Genomic DNA, 25,315 nt, shown 5'->3' with positions numbered 1-25,315 from the left:
GGAAGATGTTCCGAAAGGACGGTAATCACGAACACTAATATCAGAAAATGATGTTTCGTCTTTATCTTTAATAAATTTCAATAAGAATAATTCAAGCAAACAAATAATTATTTTCAAATTATCTTTGCTATACAAAAGAGGAAATAAAACACTTTTGAATCACATTTTCTAAAAGATATTGTTTTCAGTTTATAAATGACTAATTATTAACGGTACAAACTTTATTTCTTCTTTCACTTCGTCGTCTAGAAAAAGATATAAATCATAAAAACCAAAACATTCTTGATATATTTCAACTAATGATGCCAAATTTATATCTTATATATGCCCTATATATTTTCCCTGCTTTTAGATTGCACCGGAAATGAGTGAAGGTTATAATCATGCTAAAGTCCGACGTAAACATGTGAGAATCCGGTTTATTTGGAAAGTGCGAGCAGCGAAGGCAGAAGGAGAGGTACTTTAATTTAGAAAGGTAGAACGCGAAGAAGTCAGGAAGCATGGATACCGAAGTACAGACACAAGCCAAACACAAGAAGTAAGCTGTCAACTTAGACAGGACTGTCATTCTGTAAATCTGATCTAGAAAATGTATATAGGTCTAGCCGGCGCTCCATTGACGTGACATAAGACAAGTGCGGTTCATGCATGTTCCGGATATATTCTCGCACAGTCCTCATGGAGTGTAGAATATTCTACTGACTGTTAATACATGTCGTTTTTTATTCACTAAATCCTCGATGCAAAGCTTTTGTCAATGCCTCTGTGTACAGACACAGACATATATAAAATGTTATATATATGACCTTTTCAGTGTTACAGGCAAAAGGTTAAAAGTTATGACCTTGAACCAATCGTCATAGCATGTCATGGGGCGTACTCGATTGAATTATTCTGGAACTATTCTGAACACAAACCTGATTGTTCTGCATCTTGATGATAAACATGACAGTACTGATCTAGTATTGAAAGACGACGATGAAAATAACAATGAAATTTCAATAAAAGACATGGTTTCTCTAAAATGAGAAATATCTTACCCCACTGAATACATTAAAAGTCATCTGTGACCACTTGAATATTAAATGATACACCATTTATGCAATGTGAAAGAGATTTTTCTTCTCATTTACTTTCTTCTCAGGGTAATATATCATAAGTATTAGTATATATTAAGTGAATAGTTTGTTATTGTTTACTAAAGTGTGTACATGTTTCAGACAATGAAAATTTCCATTGTTACAAACTTTTTAAACATTGATAATCATACATTGGTTTATTGCTCTGGTTACTTTTTTCCAGTTGGAATCCATATTTATATGATATTGAGTTAGTTTACAATTCTGATGTTTTTTTCCAGACTTGTGTTTGGAGTGCTGTTCTTTAAGCGTTTCCTGAAACTGACAGGGTACATGTTCCCCTCCTGGAGAAGTGTTCAGGTTCTGATGTGCTTCCTGCTGCTGCTTCTGGGACTGCTAGGTGTGTGTTGGATACATTTCACCTCCCTACTGACCCCTAGCTCTCCCCGACACCCTCTATAATTCCAATATCCTTTCTCAAAGTCCTCCTTATCCCTCTCTAACCCCCCCCCCCACCCTTTCTTTAACGTTCCCCATCCCCTCTAAATCCTTCCATCCATCTCCCCTCTAAATTTTTCCATCCCTCTCCAACTCCTCCCTACCTCCTCTCTAACTCCTCCTTACCTCCTCTCCAACTCCTCCTAATTCCCTCTCTCTAACTCCCCTCTATTCCCTCTTTAACCCCTCCCTACCCTCTCTATCTCCTCCTTACCTCCTCTCTAACTCCTCCTTACCTCCTCTCTAACTCTTCCTTTCACCCTCTCTAACTCTTCCCTACTTCCTCTCTGACTCCCTCTCTAACTCCTCCCTACCCCCTCTAATTCCTCCCTACCACGTCTTTAATCCTCCTTACCCCCTCTCTAACTCATCCTTACCCTTTCTCTAACTCCTCCTTACTCCCCTTGAACTCCTCCTTACTCCCTCTCTCACTCCTCCCTATTCCCTCTTTAACCCCTCCCTACCCTCTCTATCTTTTCCCTACCTCCTCTCTAACTCCTCGGTATTTCCTCTTTAACTCCTCCCTACCCTCTCTATCTCCTCCCTACCTGCTTTCTAACTCCTCCTTATTCCCTCTCTAACTTCTTCCTACCCTCTCTATCTCCTCCTTACCTCCTCTCCAACTCCTCCTTACCTCATCCTAACCTCCTCTCTAACTCCTCCCTACCTCCTAACTCTTCCCTACCTCCTCTCTAACTCCTTCTACCTCCTCTCTAACTCATCCTTACTCTCTCTCTCTCTCTATCCTCCTTACCTTATCTCTAACTCCTCCCTTCACCCTCTCCAACTCCTCTCTACTCTCCATCTAACTTCTCCCTACCCCACTATAACACATCCCTACCCCCTCTAGCTCTTCCCTTCCCTTCTAACTCTTTCCTACCCTTTTGCTTATCTAACTCCTTCTGACCTTCTCTCTAACTCCTTCTGATCTTCTCTCTAACTCCTCCCTACACCCTCTCTAACTCCTCCCTACACCCTATCTAACTCCTCTCTAACTCCTCCCTACCCTCTCTACCTCCTCCTTACCTCCTCTCTACCTCCTCCTTACCTCCTCTCTACCTCCTCCTTACCTCCTCTCTACCTCCTCCTTACCTTCTCTCTAACTCCTCCCTACACCCTCTCTAACTCCTCCCTACACCCTTTCTAACTCCTCCCTATTCCCTCTTTAACCCCTCCCTACCCTCTCTATCTTTTCCCTACCTCCTCTCTAACTCCTCCGTATTCTCTCTCTAACTCCTCCCTACCCTCTCTATCTCCTCCCTACCTGCTTTCTAACTCCTCCTTATTCCCTCTCTAACTCCTTCCTACCCTCTCTATCTCCTCCCTACCTCCTCTCTATCTCCTCCCTACACCCTCTCTAACTCCTCCCTACGTCCTCTCTAACTCCTCCCTATTTCCTCTCTATCTCCTCCTTACCTCCTCTCTAACTCCTCCTTACCTCATCCTAACCTCCTCTTTAACTCCTCTCTACCTCCTAACTCTTCCCTACCTCCTCTCTAACTCCTTCTACCTCCTCTCTAACTCCTCCTTACTCTCTCTCTCTCTATATATCCTCCTTACCTTATCTCTAACTCCTCCCTTCACCCTCTCCAACTCCTCTCTACTCTCCATCTAACTTCTCCCTACCCCACTATAACACATCCCTACCCCCTCTAGCTCTTCCCTTCCCTTCTAACTCTTTCCTACCCTTTTGCTTATCTAACTCCTTCTGATCTTCTCTCTAACTCCTTCTGACCTTCTCTTTAACTCCTTCTGATCTTCTCTCTAACTCCTCCCTACACCCTCTCTAACTCCTCCCTACACCCTCTTTAACTCCTACCTACACCTTCTCTAACTCTCTCAAACTCTCCCATACCATTTCTCGTCTGCTTCCAACCCCATGTGCTTTGAGACTTAGGCATGCTTTAGATTTTGTTTTAAGATTCTGAATATTGAATTTACTCATTTTCTCCCTCCCTAGTTCCATTTTTCCTATCTCTTTCTAGGAATATAGCCTACTTTGATCATGAAAGTATTTTATTTCAGAACAAGTGGTGATTTTTTATATTGGCAATATTCCATCCAAGTACTATAAGGTATTCGGTGACAGGGATATGAGCGGATTCCGAGAAAAAACCATCATGGCTGTGTTCCTCATCTGTGGAGAAGCCTTCGTAAGTCTGAATCACACTGTTATTTATATCCGTAACATTCTTAAAATAACCTCACATTTGGTTTTCTTTCCGATTTACATCTTCAATATTTATCCAGGTTTATCTGTCAGTTGGTGTGTTTCTCTGTAAACTTTTGATAGTCTGACAGAATGTTAACCATTTAATCCAAAAGACATTTAGTTCGGGTCACAGTAGAGTTCTTGCAGTTTTGGTCATAATAAGGTCTGCTTAGTCAGAGTCATGTGGTTCAGCTAAGCACTGTGGTCCTTATCATATTTATAGCTCTTCTGTATCTTTCAGATAAAGGCATCTACAGTCTACCTTGCCTCTGTTTTATACATAAAGTGGAGAGGTTGTATCAACGACAAAATACACAAACTGTATTTCAAAGACTTGGTCTATTACAACATCAATGTGGCTGGGAAAATTGACAATCCGTATGTACAATACTATACAATACTAAATTTGTATAGCGCCCTAATCAATTTAGAATCTCTAAAGTGCTTCACATTACTAGTAAAAGCGTACAATTATAAGTAAAAAAAAAAAAATGCCCTGCATTTAAGTAGTATTGTGGAAAGAAAATACCACAAAGTTTCTTATGTGCATTATATTAATACACATGCAAGCAAACTAATGTGTCTCTATTTTGAAAGCTTTGATACACATGATGCATGTAACAAACTGCTTCCATTTTTATCGTTAAAAGGTTTATATCTAAAAATGTAAACTCCAAACTTTATCTTCAGGGATCAGAGGATTACTCAGGATTTGGACCGCCTTTGTGACAACTTCAGTCAGATCTTTGCTCCAATTATCATTGCTCCCTTCACCATCGCATATTACCTGTACAAAAGCGTAGACAGGTCAGTACCCCAAAGTTATTACCTGTAAAAAGTGTATACAGGTCAGTACCCCAAAGTTATTACCTGTAAAAAGTGTACACAGACCCGTACCCCAAAGTTATTACCTGTTAAAAGTGTACACAGGTCAGTACCCCAAAGTTATTACCTGTAAAAAGTGTACACAGGTCAGTACCCCAAAGTTATTACCTGTAAAAAGTGTATACAGGTCAGTACCCGTAAGTTATTATCTGTAAAAAGTGTACACAGGTCAGTACCCCAAAGTTATTACCTGTTAAAAGTGTACACAGGTCAGTACCCCAAAGTTATTACCTGTAAAAAGTGTACACAGGTCAGTACCCCAAAGTTATTACCTGTTAAAAGTGTAGACAGGTCAGTACCCCAAAGTTATTATCTGTAAAAAGTGTACACAGGTCAGTACCCCTAAGTTATTATCTGTAAAAAGTGTACACAGGTCAGTACCCCTAAGTTGTTATCTGTAAAAAGTGTACACAGGTCAGTACCCCAAAGTTATTACCTGTAAAAAGTGTACACAGGTCAGTACCCCTAAATTATTATCTGTAAAAAGTGTACACAGACCCGTACCCCAAAGTTATTACCTGTTAAAAGTGTACACAGGTCAGTACCCCAAAGTTATTACCTGTTAAAAGTGTACACAGGTCAGTACCCCAAAGTTATTACCTGTAAAAAGTGCACACAGGTCAGTACCCCTAAATTATTACCTGTAAAAAGTGTACACAGGTCAGTACCCCAAAGTCCTCAGAATGCTCACAAACTGAAATTGTCCGTATCACTATTTAACTAATGATTTTTATGAGCTAACAAGTTTTGTGACATCATGGTTATGTGGCATTAGCCATTTTGTAGAACAATGAAAACTGTGTATCAAATGAGGAAAGTAATTAATGAAATTTTCCTTTCATTTTCCAGTTACATGTATTTGGATTTTGAGATTTCAATATGAAGTTAACCAACCATTTATATCTACTGAAATGGAAGGAGAAAAAACAATTTTCCTATGACTGAAAAAAATTGGAGTCCTTTGCAAAGTGTAATTTGCATTATCAAGCAGTAAAAAATCAGATTAGAATCACTCACCTGTCATAAATTTGTTATTTACTAATTACATGATATTTATTATAAAATATACCTTGTGATATTTGAATTAAAACAGTAAATCACACAATACAAGTTGAATTTAGGTTGACCAAAAAGTCCCCATGACAACCATATTTAAGGTACAAGTGCAGAGTTTTTGCATAGAATGCAAAACTCACAATAGGTTCTCTCCTTAAAGGGACATGGACACAATTTGAGCTGAAAATTTTCAAATTTTATTTTTCCATTTTTATTGTTTACAATACTTAGCTAAAGTATTTCTGATGGTCAACCAAAATTTGAATATCAGTTGTTGAGTTTCAATTGAGATACAGCACTCACAATTCTTTGAAATGTAAACCAGGCTTGTTCCATGTTTTTGTTTACATATAGATGGTTTAATAGAAAATAGCATGTTCAAAACAAAAGGAGATGTACCAAACACTAGAAACTATTTAATTGTATTCAGAATTAACTTATGAATTGAATTCTGTGCACTTGGTCAAAGTTCTTAGAATGGTTATAATGGACTCTAATTAATTTTATCTGCCAGGTCAAGTTCAGTATTTGCTTGGGGTATTTTTTCCTTTAGGACACTTCTAATTAGTCTCTTACCGGCCAAGCCAGAGGGGACTTTAGGTTTGCACTCTATCCATCTGTCTGTCAGTCAGCAAATCAGTTTTCTGCACTTATTTTCCTCATGCTTGCAGATATTCATTTCATATTTGGTACATTGCATTACTATGACAAGTTACAAATTTAGTTTGAATTTTGTTCTGATCCATTGAGTTTTTTGCTGAGTCATGGCCATTGGAAAATTAACTCAAATACTCAGTTTTTCGCATTTGTTTTCATCATGCTTGCAGATATTCATTTGATATTTAATACATAGCTTTGCCATGACAAGTTACAGATCAAGTCTGAATTTTGTTCCAGTCTTTTGATTTTTTTTGGTGTTGAGTTATGGCCCCTGGACATAGAAAATATAGAATTTTAATCGGTTGTATATGGCTTTTATTTTATGGGACCTGGTTATTCTTGTGTATAAACTGTTGCCGTGTGATTATTCACGAAGAATATTACACAGACGACTCGACTTGGGGCCAGTAGGGGATATATATTGCTATATATGTATACAGAATGCTTGTTAGAAATTCTTTTACATCTTGCTGAGAAATGCTTCTGACTTTGGATATTTGTCCCTGTAGGACTGATCTAGTTTAGAAGTCGTTTGGAACGGGTACATTCTTCTGTTTAAAACTGTTTTAGTTGAGAAATGCTTTTGGCGGAGGGGGGGGGGGGGGGGGTCTTTAGGATTGGTCTAGTGCATCACTTCTTTAGTATGCCTTCTCTACTGCAGCACAAGTTACTTGGGGCCAGTAGGTGTGCTGTCATTTTTCCTTGTTGCCACGGTGATCAACAAGTTACTGATGTCACCTGTCGTGCAGTATGTGTTCAAAAGAGAGAAAATGGAAGGAAATTACAGGTAGGGAGTATTTCTTCTGTGAGTAAATGGGTTACTTTATGTCATGTGTCTCAGTAAATGGAGGAGAGAAGTATGGATATAATAAGAGACTGCCAATACGCAATTTCCGAGTTGCTCAATAGTTCTTTCCCTTTGTGGAACTCTTACGCACAGTGAGACGCAAAACATACTATCGTCCACACGCGGTGGGTACAAATGCTTCTCGCTGCCTTCATTTATTGCTTAAAGGCCGATTATCAGAAACCATGCAACCACCCAAACTGCAGGGACATACAATATTTATAAATTTATTAGTATTAAAATAATAAAATAGCTCAAACAAAAATCGATTATCGCCGTCTTTCTTTGATTAAAATATCACTTGCGCAGAAGAAGAAATAAAAAATAATTTCATATTTAATTTAATGGCCTAATTCAAACAAATACTATTCTTGATACGGTCAGTTTAATGTATACCAACAGCTAATATAAACAGAATTTACACTTTCATTACTTTTATCCGTATTTACATAGCCAGTCTATAATACATTTATACATCTTGTACCCACCGAAGCGTTCAATAGAACACTGAACGTACCTCCATCACAGAAGAGCTGATATTTTGGAAGTTGCGTATTGTCAGAAATCTATGACATATAATCAGATTAAGATTTCCAAAAGGAAAAAGAATGTATTTCTGGTTTTGCTTTGCTATCTTTTATATAACTTTTGTTTGAAAAATTCCTGATGACGAGTTTTTTCTCGGTAGGCCAAAATAAAAAAGTGCATGTGTTTCTGGTTTCCCGAACCTACCTACTTGTTTGCAGCCAACCCTAAAGATTATATTGACAATATATGAATAGATAAAAATCTGCAATGTTTAAATTGGATTTTTTTCATTTTGACTAGTATTAATCTTCAAAATGTTTGAAAAGTATTTGTAATGTATATACAGTGTACCCTGTAGACATGTATTCAAAGTGTATCAAAAGTTAAGATTTCGAATAATCAAAAATGTTTCAATGAAATAAAATGTTTAACCTACCTACTCTACCTAGTTTTTTGGGGAGTAAAATAGGAAACACTTATATTTCATTTTTGCCTTAATTTCCACCTGAGAATTTAAAGACAAAATGTACACTTCTATGCACTCTCCCTACGTGCTTTATCTTCTGTATGTTTCAGGTTTAAGCACATGCTGTTAAGGACTAATGCAGAGTCCGCAGCTTTCTACAGATCTGGGGATATAGAAAAATTCTACACTGACCGCAGACTGCATAAACTTTTGAAGACCCAGCACAATCTGATTCTGCGACAGTATGCATTGAATTGTGAGTGCATAGATTACACAGCATGCCCAGAACCCTTGATTATGATTAAATTTACTAAATGAAATTAGATAGGTTGTTCCATCATTACATTCTCCAGGGTACGGTATGTGTAGATAGGTTGTTCTCCAGGGTACGGTATGTGTAGATAGGTTGTTCTCCAGGGTACAGTATGTGTAGTTAGGTTGTTCCATCATTCATTCTCCAGGGTACGGTATGTGTAGATAGGTTGTTCCATCATTTCATTCTCCAGGGTACGGTATGTGTAGATAGGTTGTTCTATCATTTCATTCTCCAGGGTACGGTATATGTAGATAGGTTGTTCTATCATTTCATTCTCCAGGGTACGGTATGTGTAGATAGGTTGTTCTATCATTTCATTCTCCAGGGTACGGTATGTGTAGATAGGTTGTTCTCCAGGGTACGGTATGTGTAGATAGGTTGTTCCATCATTTCATTCTCCAGGGTACGGTATGTGTAGATAGGTTGTTCCATCATTTCATTCTCCAGGGTACGGTATGTGTAGATAGGTTGTTCCATCATTTTATTCTCCAGGGTAAGGTATGTGTAGATAGGTTGTTCCATCATTACATTCTCCAGGGTACAGTATGTGTACTTGTTTTAGTGTATCTAAAATTTGGTGCTATCAGAGTTGATGCGATATTTGGCATAATCATGATTCAGCGGTTGTCCGCTAAAATAAGAACATGTACAGTATTTGTCAAAACACATCAGATTAATTGTTGTATTTTTGATTTTGTAGTTTCTGTGAATTTGTTTGATTACTTGGGTAGTATCCTGAGTTATATCCTCTTGGCCTTCCCAATCTTCAATGGAGCTTATGACGGCAAATCTCCAGCGGATTTCTCGTCACTCATCAGTGCTGTAAGTCTTCAAACAAAATCCCTACATTTCATCAATGTACTATCTACATGTATGTACTATACCAATCAAAATCCCTACATTTCATCAATGTACTATCTACATGTATTTACTATACCAATATTTTGTCAATGATAAACCTATTCTGATTCAATGGATTTTATTTCTGGATAAAAGCGCCAACTTTTCATCTTGACATAAGAACGTATATACAGTTGAACTTCAGTATCTCGGACACTGATATCTAAAAAACCATGGATATTTCCAAGTGATTCGGAAGTCCCAACCACTTATTCTTGAAGCATTTTACCCTTCATATCTCAATTCCTTGGAGATCTTGAAGTTTTTTAGCTCACCTGAGCTGAAACCTCAAGTGAGCTTTTCTGATCACCCGTATTCCGGCGTTCGTCCGTCCGTCTGTCCGTCCGTCTGTAAACTTTTCACATTTTCAACTTCTTCTCAACAACCACTGGGCCAATTTCAACCAAAGTTGGCACAAAACATCCTTAGGTAAAGGGAATTCTAAATTGTTAAAATAAAGGGCCAGGCCACCATCCAAGGGGAGATAATCAAGAAAAGGTAAAAATAGGGTAGGGTCATTAAAAAATCTTCTTCTCAAGAACCACTTGGCCAGAAAAGATGAAATTTATAGATAAGCTTTATTAGGTAGTGCAGATTCTAAATTGTTAAAATCATGGCCCCCGGGGGTCGGATGGGGCCACAATAGGGGATCAAAATTTTACATACAAATATATAGGGAAACTCTTTAAAAATCTTCTTCTCAAGAACCACTGAGCCAGAAAAGCTGAGATTTATATGAAAGCTTCCTTATATAATGCAGATTCTAAATTGTTAAAATCATGGCCCCCGGGGGTCGGATGGGGCCACAATAGGGGGTCAAAGTTTTACATACAAATATATAGGGAAAATATTTAAAAATCTTCTTCTCAAGAACCACTGGGTCAGAAAAGCTGAGATTTATATGAAAGCTTCCTTATATAATGCAGATTCTAAATTGTTAAAATCATGGCCCCCGGGGGTCGGATGGGGCCACAATAGGGGGTCAAAGTTTTACATACAAATATATAGGGAAAATCTTTAAAAATCTTTTTCTCAAGAACCATTGGGCCACAGAAGTTCATATTTACATGAAAGCTTTCTGACATAGTGTAGATTCAAGTTTGCAAAAATCATGGCCCTCGGGGGTCAGATGGGGCCACAATAGGGGATCAAAGTTTTACATACAAATATATAGGGAAAATCTTTAAAAATCTTTTTCTCTAGAACCATTGGGCCACAGAAGTTCATATTTACATGAAAGCTTTCTGACATAGTGTAGATTCAAGTTTGCAAAAACCATGGCCGCCAGGGGTAGGTTTGGGGTCATAATAGGGACTACGGTTTTACATGCAAATAGATATGGAAAATCTTCTGATATGGACCAAGGTGACTCAGGTGAGCGATGTGGCCCATGGGCCTCTTGTTCTGGGTCCCATCAAGTTTGAGATAACAAAGTTTGACTGCATTACAAATTGATGAATATAAGGAGTAAATGTCTTGGGTTTTTTTATTATGGAGGATTTTTAAACAACGGAAGCTTGAGTTATTTTTTCTACATAATCAGCTCCAACGATAACACAAATCTCTAAACCCCACTCTTTAAGAGTTGTAATTCCCCTAACAAAATCTCATTCATCAGTGCTGTAAATCATCCAATAAAATCTTATTCATTATAGGTGAATCTCCTGAAATGAAATATCCTTTACTCATTAATGCCAAGTGCCCTATAAATATACATCCTTACTCCACAGTGACACAAGTCCTCAAGCTGAATATCCTCATTCATCAAAAATTTAATCCTTGATTTTTACATTTTCTGTTTTTTGCCTTTGATTCATGTATCTTTACAAATTGTAATGATAGCAATTTCCATATGAATTGCAGTTGTAAATCATGCATGTATGAATCTTGATAAATACAGTACATACATGTATATTGTAACAGCTGGGAATTCTGACTGAAATGAAAGTAGAATGTGAATATAAGATTTGAAAATACTGCAATGCTTCACGCTGGCATACTTTTCATGAAGCCCAAATACACTTCATGAAGTAGGCTGGCATGAATCACTGCAGAGTTCATATACTCATGTATTTTCAAAAATTAGATTTATTTCTTAACTGTCAACAAATGCACAATTTGTCTGATTGATATGCAAGTTTCCTCATGTTGTGTGGATTCAAAGTTCATACCTGCTGTCAAGACTGGCTTTACTGCTACTCGGATATGTGTCACCATAGGGCCTCTTATATCATTGAGGAATCCTGTTTAAATTTCTATTTTGTATTTCATTTTGTTAGAATTCCTTTGTGATCATGTACCTCATCAACTGTTTCACCCGCCTAATTGATCTGTCAGTCAAAGCCGCAGAGGTAGCAGGGAATGCCCACAGGTAAGGTAAACGCCCACAAAAGTGGAGGGGCATATTCTGACTCCTCGACAGTGGACTGGTTATCATACTATCAAGTAATGAATGCATTCACATAACAAAAATGTAATCGCAATTACTAGAACTTTTCAGCATTTTGAATGCACTGTTAAATGAATGGACTTGGTTGTATTAATTAAGGATGATTTTCAAACTATATTTAATAGAGTTGGAGAATTGATTGAAGAATTACAGATATTAAAAGATAAGCAGAGGACCTTGGGTTATATGAAGGATAACAAACCACCAGAGCCCTCCAGGTAACATAAACCCCCAAATTCTCTAAAAACCCCGAGATACTGTTCATTGCCTATAAACCCTCATATTCTCTCCATTTCATACTGTAAAGTGGTTATTTACGCGTGGGGGGAATTTACACTAATTACACGTCATGCAATAAGCATGTAAATTTCTCCCACACGTATAGTTATAGATATTATTAGATATGTATTATATTCAGTTACCAAACAAGGGGGTCTAAAAGTAAAGTGTTCGCCCAACACGCGGAAGGTCGTGGTTCGAATCCCGGCTGTGACAGACCTAAGTCGATAAAACAGGTAGTGACAGTTACATCGCCAAACACTCGGAATCAGGTGTGAATGTCACGGGTCCTCAGAGATGACCTCAAAAACGGATGTCCCATGTCACAGTAGGTGTGGCACACTAAAGATCCCTCTCTGCTCAATGGCAGTAAGCGTCAAGCATAGGCCTAAATTTGAAACCCTTCACCAGTATTGGTGATGTCTCCATATGAGTGAAATATTCTCGAGAGGGATGTTAAACAAGATACAATCAATCAATCCCTCATGCATATTGTTGGATGTGGAAAAATGCGTACTTTAGTATATGTGCAGGATTAAGCAGTATTTTGCTTGATGTTAAAAAATAGACCAAGTTTTGTCAGTATGATAAACTATGAAAAATAATACGATTTGAAAATTTCCACAAATTATATATGGGTAATCAAGGAGTTTTGGTGTACTCAATGTAAGGAGAAAAAGATGATTTTCTAGTGCATATTTATGAAGGAGTGATGTTTATGTTGGTTGTGCACAAGCGCTTATTGATATTATAAACAGCATGGGAGTTATGGTATATAGTTGTACTGAATGGTGGTTTCAGATTAAACTTTAACTCCCCTTCTGTTACTCAAAGTGGTTTTCTCTACCCTGCTTTTGACTGTCTGTATCATTAAATGTATCTTGTTAAAAGCCTGCAGGCGGTGTAAGCTTTCATGTTGCCATGTAGTTGTTTACTTTCAAAAATCTGCGTGCAATGTCACGTGATCATGAATTGGCCTATATATTCACTATATGACTCGGAGAATACATAATTAACTAGGAAATTACCTTTATTACTTTTTAATCCGATTGAGTGAAATTGCATAAAGTGTATAAACTTATATAGCTTGATATAAAATACATGCTTTTTATTCCTAGTGATATCCAAAGAATATGGCATAAATAGCTTTAACCCCCATTGTAAATAACCACTTTTACAGTACAAAAAAAAACATCAGATGAGTATCATCTGAAACAAAATATCCTCCAAAGGTTCTTGTCTGCATATGTAGTGCATACACTTTTATGTTTTGTGTGGAGAATTATGTCTGTATATCTATTTTAGTGATGAAGTTGAATTAACAGCTATCAATATTGACAGTCATGTAGAGGTGACCAGGAAAGCCTTCACCGTCACTGAGCTTACGTATGCTCCGCCAAAGTCCAACGACATTCTCTGTAAAAGTAAGTCTACACCTGCCAGGAGGAAGTTGTGAGTAACCATAGTAACAGATGCCTGTCACACACCACCACGATGCAGCGGGCTATATCATAGGTTTAGATCAGTAAACTTTTCACCTCTCTTGTCACAGCCAGTCTGTACTGGAATGGTGTCCTACAATTCCGATTTAATGCTGCTAGTTATGTTTCACATCACTCCAATCCTGCCTTTACAACACAGTACATATTATTAGAATGATATTAATGCCAGTCGTTTTAACCAATACCCTAAAATGTAAACAAAAAAAACAAAAAACAAAAAAATTCCAAGGAGACAATTTTTATTATTTTTTTCTCACTATTAAAATTGAAATTGCATGGAAGAAATGGATGATTTTATAAGGAAAAGGAAACATTCAACAAATTATTTTGAGCTATATAGACTAGTGTTTGCACCCAGACAACACATCCCCCACCCTTCCGAAATATTGTATTTTGCTATTCATTATGAGGTCGTGCTTAAATGTGTCGAAGATGTACACCTTTGCTATGAAGCCTGATGTGAAGGGGTTAATATACGTATAATACTATGCATTTTGAACATCATTATTTTTAGATTTAACATTCCAATTGGAGGGTGGAGTAAACATCCTGGTAACCGGAGATTCAGGGTGTGGAAAAAGTTCCCTGTTAAGGGTCATAGCTGGACTCTGGTCATCAAGTAAAGGTAAGGACAACAAAGCTGGATGCTACCTTAATGTTAAATTGTCAAATTCGTAGCTGAACACTGGTTAACAACAGGTAAGGACAACAAAAGTCATAGCTGGTCTCTGTCCATCCACAAGTAGCACCTAGGGTCAGTTAAAGCCATGGCATGATCACAACATGTAAACTCTCACTTAGGTCAGAACTGCACAAAGAGTACCGGCATGTCGTTAGAACATTAAGGTCATTAGGTCAAAGAGCAATGTGGCTGATTTTGAGATTACAGTGAAGAAAATTGTAGTGGATTGTCAGTATGAGATAAATTGTATGGAGTCCAAGAAAATATTTCAGAAAGTTAAGTCATGAGATGAAATATAAATATATGTATTCATAACAATGGAAGATAATTTGAGGTCATTGAGTATGGGTACCTGTAAAGTGCAAAACAAAATCGAAATGAAACGAAACGAAATCTACCGAAACGAAACCCACCGAAACAAAACGAAACTTACCGAAACAAAACGAAACAGATTGTATAACCGAACTCTTGTAATTATGATAATTAAAAATGGTATCTTAGGCCCCTGTGAAAGTTACCACATATAAATAGAATTTGCCTCCCCTTTGATGTAGGCTTTCGGCTTTACTGATACAAAATTTTAAAAGTTGGAAGGGGGGTGAGTAAGCACAAAGTACATATACGAAGTTGATTAAATACCACGTGCAATTAGTTTTGGATCCATACATTTCAGAACAGAGGGTTACAGTCTCAGAGGTCTGGGAAAACACACTAAACGAGGGGTGGGGTCGCCGACCTTGGATCCGCCTCTGGGCATAAATACATTGTTTGAATAACCTGGTGTCTGAGAAAGTTGAAAGCAGGAAGAGCTCTTAATCTCTTATTTTATCTCTAACTGCTGAGGTGCGAGTACTTTCAATAATGAAAAAAATTGAATAGTATACCATATTATATGAATGCAATTTGGTAAGATATATATACATGTATTATTATACCCCCCGAACGAAGTTCGGGGGAGTATATAGGAATCACTCTGTCTGTCTGTCTGTTCGTCCGTCCTTCCGTCCGTCTGTCTGTGCAGATTCGTGTCCGGGCCATAACTTCTATGTTCTGTGACTTAGGCATACCATATTTGGCACACAGGTGGATCACCATGAGACAATGTGTCGAGTACCTTCATGACCTCTATATGACCTTGACCCTTGACCTCAAGGTCAAAATTAAAGTTTTTTTTTTACAATGGATTCATGTCCGGGCCATAACTTCTTTGTTCTTTGACATAGGCATACCATATTTGACACATGAGTGTATCACCATGAGACGATGTGTCATGTACCTTCATGACCTCCATAAGACCTTGACCTCAAGGTCAAAATTAAAGGTTTTTATGATGGATTCGTGTCCGGGCCATAACTTCTTTGTCTGTGACTTAGGCATACCATATTTGGCACACAGGTGGATCACCATGAGACGATGTGTCGAGTACCTTCATGACCTCTATATGACCTTGACCCTTGACCTCAAGGTCAAAATTAAAGTTTTTTTTTACAATGGATTCATGTCAGGGCCATGACTTCTTTGTTCTTTGACATAGGCATACCATATTTGACACATACGTGTATCACCATGAGACGATGTGTCATGTACCTTCATGACCTCTATATGACCTTGAACTTTGACCTCAAGGTCAAAATTGATTATAGGGTTTTGACATAGTCATACCATAAGACCATGAGACTATGTATCATGTACATTCATGACCTTGACAATTGATCTCAAGGTCAAAACAAGAGATGTTTGTAAAACACACATGCCCCCCATGGTGCAAAATTAAAAAGGATTATACACACACACATCATTTAATTGAGAGTAGTATCATCAATTCAAAATATTGAGCAGACAATATCTTCCTATGTCAAGAGTGGATTGACCATGTGACTTAAAAATCAATAGGGGTCATCAACTCCTGAAGATGTACCAGTGTACCAAGTTTGATGTCTGTCAAGCAAAGGGTTCTCAAGATATTGAACGGACAGTATATTCCTATGTCCAAAGTAGATTGACCCTTGACCTTTGACCTTTTGACCTGAAAAACAATAGGGATCCTCTTCTACTCATAACTAACCCACATATGAAATATCATTATCATCAAGTGAATGGTTCTCAAGATATTGAGCAGACAACACATGGTCTACAGACCGACCGACCGACCGACTGACTGACCGACCGACAGGTGCAAAACAATATGCCCCCTCTTTTTCAAAGGGGGGCATAATTATAGGTTTATGCCATGGATTTGTGTTCGGACTATATCTTCCATTTTCTTCTACTAAGGCATACCATATTTTTACACTCAGGAAAGAGGTAATTTATACCTATTAACAACACCCTTTGGGAGATTGGGGTAAGTGGGGGGTATTCTTAGTGAGCATTGCTCACAGTACCTCTTGTCAAAAGACTTATGAACAAGGGAAGCAGAAATTACAAAGAAACCGGGAGAACATACTCAGAATCCACTGTTTGATATACTACATACAAACACACAATATCCACATGTATACATAGATTTGTCTTTAGAGCAAAAAATACTGAAACATGTATTTATGCCCAAAGGCGGATCCAATGCCGGCGACCCCACCCCTCGTTTAGTGTGTTTCCCCAGTCCTCTGACCTGTCAGACAGTAACCCTCTGTTCTGAAATTTATGGATACGAAACTAATTGCACATGGTATTTAATCAACTTCAGATATGTACTTTGTGCTTACTCATCCCCCCCCCCCCCCCCCTTCCAACTTTTAAAACTTTGTATCAGTCAAACTGAAAGCCTACATCAAAGGGGAGGCGAATTTTATTTGATATATGTGTGGTAACTTTCACAGGGGCCTATTAAAGATAGTTATCATTTCTAATTATTATAATTAAAAGAGTTCAGTTATACAATCTGTTTCGTTTCGGTAGGTTTCGTTTCATTTAGGTGGGGTTCGTTTCGTTGGGTTTTGTTTCGGTAGACTTCGTTTTGTTTCGCACTTTAAAGGTACCCCATTGAGTATTTCCTCAATTTCTTTTTCCTTAAAAATTTTAGCAATTTTTCTTTTGTTGGAATTACAGGGAGTGTGAAATTTTATGAAGCTCTGGATCCCAGTAAGATCTTGTTTCTGCCACAAAAACCATATTTCACAGACGGTACCCTCAAACAACAGGTTAGGCATCAAAACTACCACTGAGTGTCTTAAGGCAAACATTAAACAGGATTAATGCAAATCAGGGTCGTGATCTGTTTTGTATAGCATGTGATGTGTGAAAATTTTCCATTTTCATCCGATTTCAGGTGATTTATCCATTAAAGGAAACAGACCATGGCTCAGGTAAGTGTTTAATAAGGTTGTCACTACTCCCACAAATGGGAGAGAGTGAAAGAGGACAGACAAAAGCAAACAGAAAAAGAGAGCACATGTATTTCATGATTTTTTTTTAATACTTTGTCGAATGGGATGATGATGATCGAGAAAGAGAGAAAGATAGATGGATGAAGGCAGATGCATACAGAGAGAGAGAGAGAGCTAAAAGTATTTTGTGACTTTTTGAAGACTTTAACAAATGGGAGAGAGACATACAGAGATGGATACCTAGAGAAAGGGAGAGCTGCATGTACAAGTAATTTGTCACTCTTTGAATACTTTGATGAATGGGAGAGAGAGAGAGACATAGAGAAAGAGAGAACTACATGTATTTTGTGAGTTTTTGAATACAGTTGTATGTTTTCTTCTAGTTTCTCTAGATGATGAGACAATTCATCAATACATGGAGGTCACAGGGTTACAGAATCTGACAGACAGGTCACTGGGGCTAGAGAGCTACTCCTCCAATAATTGGTAGGTTATTTCATGTAAAACCTACTTTAAAATGATTGGTTGGTCATGCCATGTGAAACCTGCAATGATTGGCTAATTATGTTGAGTAAATCTTCCAAATCATGACTGGCCATGTGGAGCTAATACAAAAAGAGCCAATGGTGATCTGGCTAAGTATGTTTTGTTTGGTAATGTAAAATTCCAATGATTGGCTAGTTACATGTATGTTAAGTTAAAACCTCCAATGATTGGCTAGCTATGTTGAGTAAAATTGCCTATGGAATTGACGGGATATGTGGATTTTAAACATGTTAAAATGATTGTCTGCAAAAGCTTGATAGTCAAGCTACATGTACATCATGCCAAATTTTATTGAATTAGAAGAATACACATAATAAATCTGGGTTAATAACTCCTTTACCTTGGTTGATCACATAATCAAAGCAACTCGGGCCTACAATTCATTGTGAAAAGTGTATTTGTGTGTGGGTGTGGGGGGGGGGGGGGGGGTGTACTTAATATACTTTTAACATATTTTCACTTTTATGTGAATTTCAACCTTAAAAAGTTGGGAGAAAGCGGCTTTATACACACATACCTGTATTTAGAGCTCACCTGATGGAAATTTGTGTCTATTTATAGGCCGACATATGTCTTTAAACTTTTCAAATACTACAATTGTCCATTTTCAACAAAACTTGGCATAAATTACATTGTACTATTGGGTGAAAGGGATGGATGTCCCTTCTAAGGAGGTCATTAGATAAAAACTAGAGAGGGACAGGTGTTTAAAAACTCTTCTTAAGATGCACAGAATCAGAAAAGCTAAACTTACCTGAGAGCTTCCATATCTTATGGTAAATTAAAGTTTGTTGATACCATGACCCTTGTGGTCAAGACTGAGCTACATTACAATAGGGGGTTCAAAGTTTTATAGTAATATATAGGACAATTTCTAAAAACCCTCTTCTCAAAAAGCAAAAAGGGTACTGATTGTCAAATTCATGTAATGTAGATTCAAATCTGTACACACCACAACCTCTGGGACAAGGGCTAATTTTTAAAGTTTAACATAGGAATGAAATGGAAAAATATCTTTTTAAAAATGATCTTTTCAAGAGCCAAGGATACAGTTTGTCAAATTAATATACAGGCATCTTCAAGATTTCTTTCCACCTTGACCCCATGGAAATAATGGAGCCACAATTGCGGTTTAAATTTTTACACCTGGAATTGCAGTAGCATGAGCTTTGTGTTCTCTAGCTGTACATGTGTGTATGTTATAGGTACCAGGAACTGTCTCCAGGAGAGATGCAGAGGCTGTCGTTCGTCAGGCTGTTCTTCCATCAACCAAAGTTTGCTGGTGGGTATATCTCGGTCTGTATCTATGGTCATCAAACAATTGGCCAAACGTTTTCTTACTTTAGGAGAGGTATTTCAAATATTCACAGAGATATGAAATAATTTGAGATATTCACGTTGTTGCATAACTTCAAGGGAAAAAATATAAATATTCACATAAAGTTTAGAGATGCATTTAAAGGGACTGGTTCATGATTTTTGATGAAAATATTTTTCATTTTAGATGGTAAATATTAAAAATATAACTCATGTAATGTTGACAGCCAAAATTCTGACCTTCTGAATGCAAGAATAATAGCAATATTTAGCCTTAAATCTGTGTTATGTAAACAAAGACTCGAGTCTGTTATGTACAGTATACAAACAAACAAGTGAAATATTGATTTTGTAATATAAAGCATATTAATTTTGTATAGTCACAAATTTTAACTTTTAGATGACACTTTACCCCCAAAAATGCTTCAAATGTGAAAGATATAATAAATTTAGATCGATATCAATTTCTTTTGAAAATTTCGTAAACAATAACTTACCACAATTTTTGTTTACAAAACAAATAATAAACTCTCTAAAATGAGCTTTTGTGATAATGTATAACCTTAATTTTTATGTGAACGCTTTTAAACACGTTAGACAGTAGGTTTTCATCATTAAAAGTGAAAAAGAAAATTTGGGGGAAATCGTGAATCAGTCCCTTTAAAATAATTCACATATAAAATGTTTTCATAAACATTTGAATAAAAACATTTGAAATAAACACATAAACTTTAAAATAGAACATTTGAAATAAACACAACCTTTAGCAACCTTTGAAATAAACACAAACTTCAGTAACCTTTGAAATAAACACAAACTTCAGCAACCTTTGAAATAAACACAAACTTCAGCAACTTTTGAAATAAACACATAAACTTTAGCAACATTTGAAATGTTTACAGTCGTTCAGACAAATATTACAAAAATTTCCACCAACTTTGTCTGATAATTTCTGACATCTTATATGACATCTTATATTCTAGTTCATCATTTGTCATATAAAACTATGATAGAAATGCTTGTATTATATGTTTCTGTTTACACAGTGTTAGACGAGGCCACCAGCCAGATCAGCATCAGCCTTGAGCGGGTGTTGTACGCCAAATGTCAGGAGCTAGGGATCACCCTTCTGAGTGTGGGTCACAGGGACACCCTTAGACAGTTCCATCAGTTAGAGCTCCGCCTACGGGGGAGGGGTGAATGGACAATGCAACCAATCTCAGATAGTGTTATATCCGTATAAGCATACACCATTCTACAATTAGGTTTTAAACAAATGGAGGGAAAATTATGATGTTTTGTGTATGATTATTTTTGTTGCTGGGTAATATTAGTGGACATGAGCAGAATGTTCAAATCCTTATTAGATATCCGATCAGACATTCAACATTTTGTGTCTTATTGGATTGATAGGTCTAACATTGAATTATATTGGATTGATAGGTCTAACATTGAATTATATTGGATTGATAGGTCTAACATTGAATTATATTGGACCTGTGATCTTATTTTCTGAGGGAACGTCTGAATTTTTAGCTTACATTTTGTGGTTCTCTTGCCTTGGAGAATTAAGAACGGGAATTTCCTCAAGGATCTTGTGACGAGAGAGCAATAGAATAGCAGTTTCTGAATCGTTAGATTATTCATTATCTACATGTAGGAGATAATGAAAATTAGCAGGTTTATTACAGTTGAAATTATTGAGCCTTGGTTAGAATAATGTTTCTTTCCCTTTCCCCACGCCTTCATTTTAAGTATGGGAAAGGGGCAAACTATGAAAAATATGAAATTCGTTTATCAGTGAGAGCACATGCAATTTGAAAAAACATACACTAAAATATGACTCGGCTTGCACTATATGAAAAACTCAGAAAAAGGTTTCAGCAGTTCGTACTTTAAAAGAAAAAATTTAGCTGCAAAAATTTTTGAATTGGGGCATTCTTTGGGGTTGTTCAAACATGGGAATTAGAAAAACTTATAATTCAGGCATTAAATTTGCCTTGTTTGGCAATATGTGATCAACAAGGGTGCTAGTAGAGCTCTATAATGTTCTGTGTGGATATCATGCCATGTGCAATATAAAGCTTTGAAGAAAAGAAGCCACTTTAATGGGAACTTGTGCACAAGATACATGTCTCAGGCTCAGTGATTGTCACAAGGGAATTTCATGTCATAGTACATTTTTGTAGAATTTTGTCAACCACTTTAAATTGATAATTTTTGTGCAGTATATTTTTTGTAACATCATGTAATGTCAAACCCTTTTATTTTTTTATGATATTCTCTGTGTACTCTGAAATCAAACAAAGACCAGCTCCTGTGATGCTTATTGTGAAATCCATGACTCTGTCATATCATTCTGTGCGTCTGTAACAAACCCCTTTTCAGATGATTGCATAATATGTGTGCATGTTAAAAATTAATGAAAGGAGTGTTGATTTTGCAGAGGCCTGATAGTGAATACATGTACCTCATTCACATGACTTTTTGAGCTGAATAATTATTTTTGAGATTATGAATGTTTTTAGAAGTATGTTTTTATGTGTGGAAATCACACATATTGTATGTACATTAGAGATTCAATATAAATTTTTGCTGAATCATTATTGTGACATTCTGTACCCTTGTAATGAGACTTGGTGAGTAAATGAATTTATAGAGGATTTCTTGGTTCTTTTTTTATATATAGTTTGCTCTCCCCAGTTTTGGATGGATAGAATAACATGTTCATTTATACATTTCTTAGTTTGCTCAGCCTTGTGTAACCTTTTAAGGGTATGATACTTTGTGCTTACAACCTTCCCATGCAAGCTTTGCATCAAGTTTATAAAGTTGTTCAGAAGAGCCATTGACTATGAAGAAAGATGGCATGTAGACAGACATACATTATGCAAACTCAAATTTTCTATAATTTCCTAAATCATTCTAACCAGCTATCTAGCGATTAAAGCAAATCTTCCTAGCCTTTTAAACGATTTAATTGAATTCTAACAATTTACTAGTAACTAAACAGTAAACTGACGCAAGTAAATACGGTTTTCTAAATTGTTCTTCCAACGTTTTATATTATTCCAACAATTTTCAAAATTGTTCTAATGATAAGTACATGTATATCATTTAAACAATTGCAGTACATGTAAGTTATAAAGTTTGAATTTTCAAATCAATCCTAATGGCACAAATACTGTAAACCAAAATTCGTGTGCAAGAAAATTTCGCAAGATTTGCAAGAATCTCATAATCATGATTATTTCTCATCACAAACCATGTAGTCTTTGAATGTCTGTCATAGGCTCGAAAAAGGCTCGATCACAAAAATTACTTGTGACAAATCAGTTTACCGCAGGTGAATCATGAAATAAAGTAGCTTCGAATAAAAGTTGGTTTGCAGTATGCAAATATAAGTTTTCATGTATTATAGAAGCCACAAATTATTTATGAAATCATGAACTTGACCAATCTAATCAAAATAAAGGTCATCCTTTTGTTGTAGAGATTCTCTAGATGGAGTTTCATTGCTAAAGCTTGATACATGTAACTATTGACATTCAGAAAGAAGAATATCAGGAAAACTGATGGATGCTCCCTGAAGTAGATTTAACCAATGAACTACTTCATATGAGAAAAATTATCAGTAACTGATAAAAATGATCAATAAATGCTGAAAGGAAGGTTTTTTAGAATCATATATATAAGGTATATGTTGAGTGACATTGACCTTTACAAAATGACCTTGCGTGATCTCTTGTCTGAAAGCCATTTCCCTATTTGTGTGATATAGGATCAACATTTGTTTGAAACCTGTTGAAATAAGGCCCTTTCCTTTATATAAGGTATATTCTCTGAGTGACCTTTCCAAAATGACCTTGAGAGACATTGGTCCAAAAGATTTAAAATAATGCTGAAATAATTTTTTTTTTCATATATAAGGTATATGTTCTGAGTGACCATGACCTTTAAAATGACATTGAATGACCTTTGTCTGAAAGCCATTTGCCAGTTAATTATTTGTGTGATATACGACACCTATCGTTCGAGGTAGAATGAAAAAATACAAGTTCGCGGATCACAGATTGAAACCAAAACGAAAATTACAGAGAAAGCCGGAACCTAAATTATGATTTTAAGGTTCCGACCGAAACGCGATATAACCGGAACGTGAATTATGCGCCACCGGAAGACATAGTTTTTACGAAACAGGGTAGGTGTTTAAGGATAGATGTACCTAACAACATTTGTTATAGAATTTTGTAGAACTACAAGGTGTAAATATTTTGATATTGCTAAAACCCATATTCACCGGAAAAGTTCCATATAAAAAAACCTTTACTTTTTGCATTATTCTGAAATCTTTACTTTAAAAATTCAATGGAAAAACATTAAACAAAAATTGAAATCTTTCAAAAATCGTCTTTTTATTGGTGCATTTCATTATTACTGACCGATTTACATTGTTTGATCAGGGGCCGGTCAATATTTATTGGGGAGTTGGGACCGGTGCAAAATGCAATAGGACACATATTTATTTTGACTTGCATACTGATAGGACTCCTAATTTTTTAGTTTTCAACACTGATAGGACTGCTATATTTTAGCAAATGTATCAATGGAAAAAAAATATAAAGTATTTCAAACTTTAATTCAACTATCTTACAAACAATAATACTGAATTGTATGCATGCTTTATTTCATGTCCAAGTTGAATGTACTAGAGACAATTTGCAATAAAATACTGGACCTTTGAAAAATTTTAATATTAAAACATGTAATTAAAAATAACAAAAGAAGTATTCAGCTGTGAATAAAATTGCAAAAATTACATGCAAGTTTTGCAGGGAGTATGGATTTCAATCATAGGAAATTGAAAAAATGGTATATCATCTTCGTCATAACTCGAAGGATACAGACCAGAATTTAAACTAATGTCTAAACACATCTTCAATAATTTGATAGTTTGCCAATACAACCTATCATTGGGTCAAATGCTGTCTGACATGTTTCCTGCCGATCGTTAGGTCGTTCTTGGCACACTGATTTTGACTACGGATAACTCTGTTTAACTGTTCAAGATATCGGGCTCACGGCGCGGGTGTGACCGGTCGACAGGGGATACTTACTCCTCTTAGGCACCTGATCCTACCTCTGTTATATCCAGAGGTCGGTGTTTGCCAAACTTTTTATTTTGTATTGCTTATAGGAGTTATGAGATTGATCACTGTTCGTTATCTTCACCTTTCATAGAGAATACTGAGATGTGAAAAATACTTGTAAGTACGTGAGACAACAATTCAGTAAAACAGTAATTGAAAAATATGCAAAATCTAGCACTTCAAACAACAATTTAACAAAAAGAAAGAAAGAAATAAGATATGAACAAACATGACAAAGCGAACAACAGTTTCTCAGGAGCTTGAATTCCTCCTCAGCTGATATATCAATGGGGGGAGTTTTAAGTGATAATTATAACGAACTCCAAGAGATTTTTCAAATGAAGTAAAAATGTTGTTTAATCATACATCTATATTTTTTATTAGATAGGACAAACAATTTTTTATTACACATCTGATATAGGACAGCAACTTCTTTTGTATTTTTAGAAGATAGGACATAGGTTTTTTTTTAAAAACGGTAATATGAAATGCACCGGTCCCAATCCCCCAATAAATATTGACCGGTCCCTCAAGTAATGGAAAATTCCACATAAATACAACAAAATCTTAATTCATTTGATAGTGGATATCCTATGACTTTTTTTTTTAAAAAAATG

General features: G+C 36.3%; 1 protein-coding gene across 3 annotated transcripts; it reads left to right on the top strand.

The window, feature by feature from the left end:
- Positions 1–380: 380 nt before the first annotated feature.
- On the top strand, positions 381–22,211 carry LOC125651509 (lysosomal cobalamin transporter ABCD4-like). 3 transcript variants are annotated; one of them, XR_008803334.1, is made up of 18 exons: positions 381–538; positions 1,361–1,479; positions 3,603–3,730; positions 4,031–4,167; positions 4,480–4,596; positions 7,052–7,177; positions 8,342–8,487; positions 9,248–9,369; positions 11,727–11,818; positions 12,022–12,114; positions 13,481–13,599; positions 14,192–14,302; positions 17,408–17,499; positions 17,628–17,664; positions 18,069–18,171; positions 19,437–19,513; positions 20,595–20,991; positions 21,022–22,211. XR_008803334.1 is itself a non-coding variant. In XM_056166527.1 (17 exons), the coding sequence occupies exons 1-17, from the start codon at positions 501–503 to the stop codon at positions 20,789–20,791; spliced, it is 1,818 nt and encodes a 605-aa protein (XP_056022502.1). In that variant the 5' UTR covers positions 381–500; the 3' UTR covers positions 20,792–22,211. The 3 variants fall into 3 exon arrangements, 2 of the variants coding, with proteins under 2 accessions (XP_056022502.1, XP_048736096.2); XM_056166527.1 differs by having other exon boundaries at positions 13,517–13,599; positions 20,595–22,211; XM_048880139.2 differs by having other exon boundaries at positions 20,595–22,211.
- Positions 22,212–25,315: the final 3,104 nt, after the last annotated feature.

Source organism: Ostrea edulis, chromosome 5, assembly GCF_947568905.1.
Source record: "Ostrea edulis chromosome 5, xbOstEdul1.1, whole genome shotgun sequence".
NCBI lineage: Eukaryota > Metazoa > Mollusca > Bivalvia > Ostreida > Ostreidae > Ostrea > Ostrea edulis.
Note: the sequence above shows the minus strand (reverse complement) of the source record. Positions and strands in the feature narration are given on the sequence as shown.

Bases quoted from the DNA above. Each gene is read 5' to 3' on its own strand.
- LOC125651509 (XM_048880139.2), top strand. From the start codon at position 501: ATGGATACCGAAGTACAGACACAAGCCAAACACAAGAA. The intron at 1,480-3,602 runs GTGTGTGTTGGA...ATTTTATTTCAG, and splicing joins GCTGCTTCTGGGACTGCTAG to AACAAGTGGTGATTTTTTAT. The intron at 7,178-8,341 runs GTAGGGAGTATT...TGTATGTTTCAG, and splicing joins AAAATGGAAGGAAATTACAG to GTTTAAGCACATGCTGTTAA.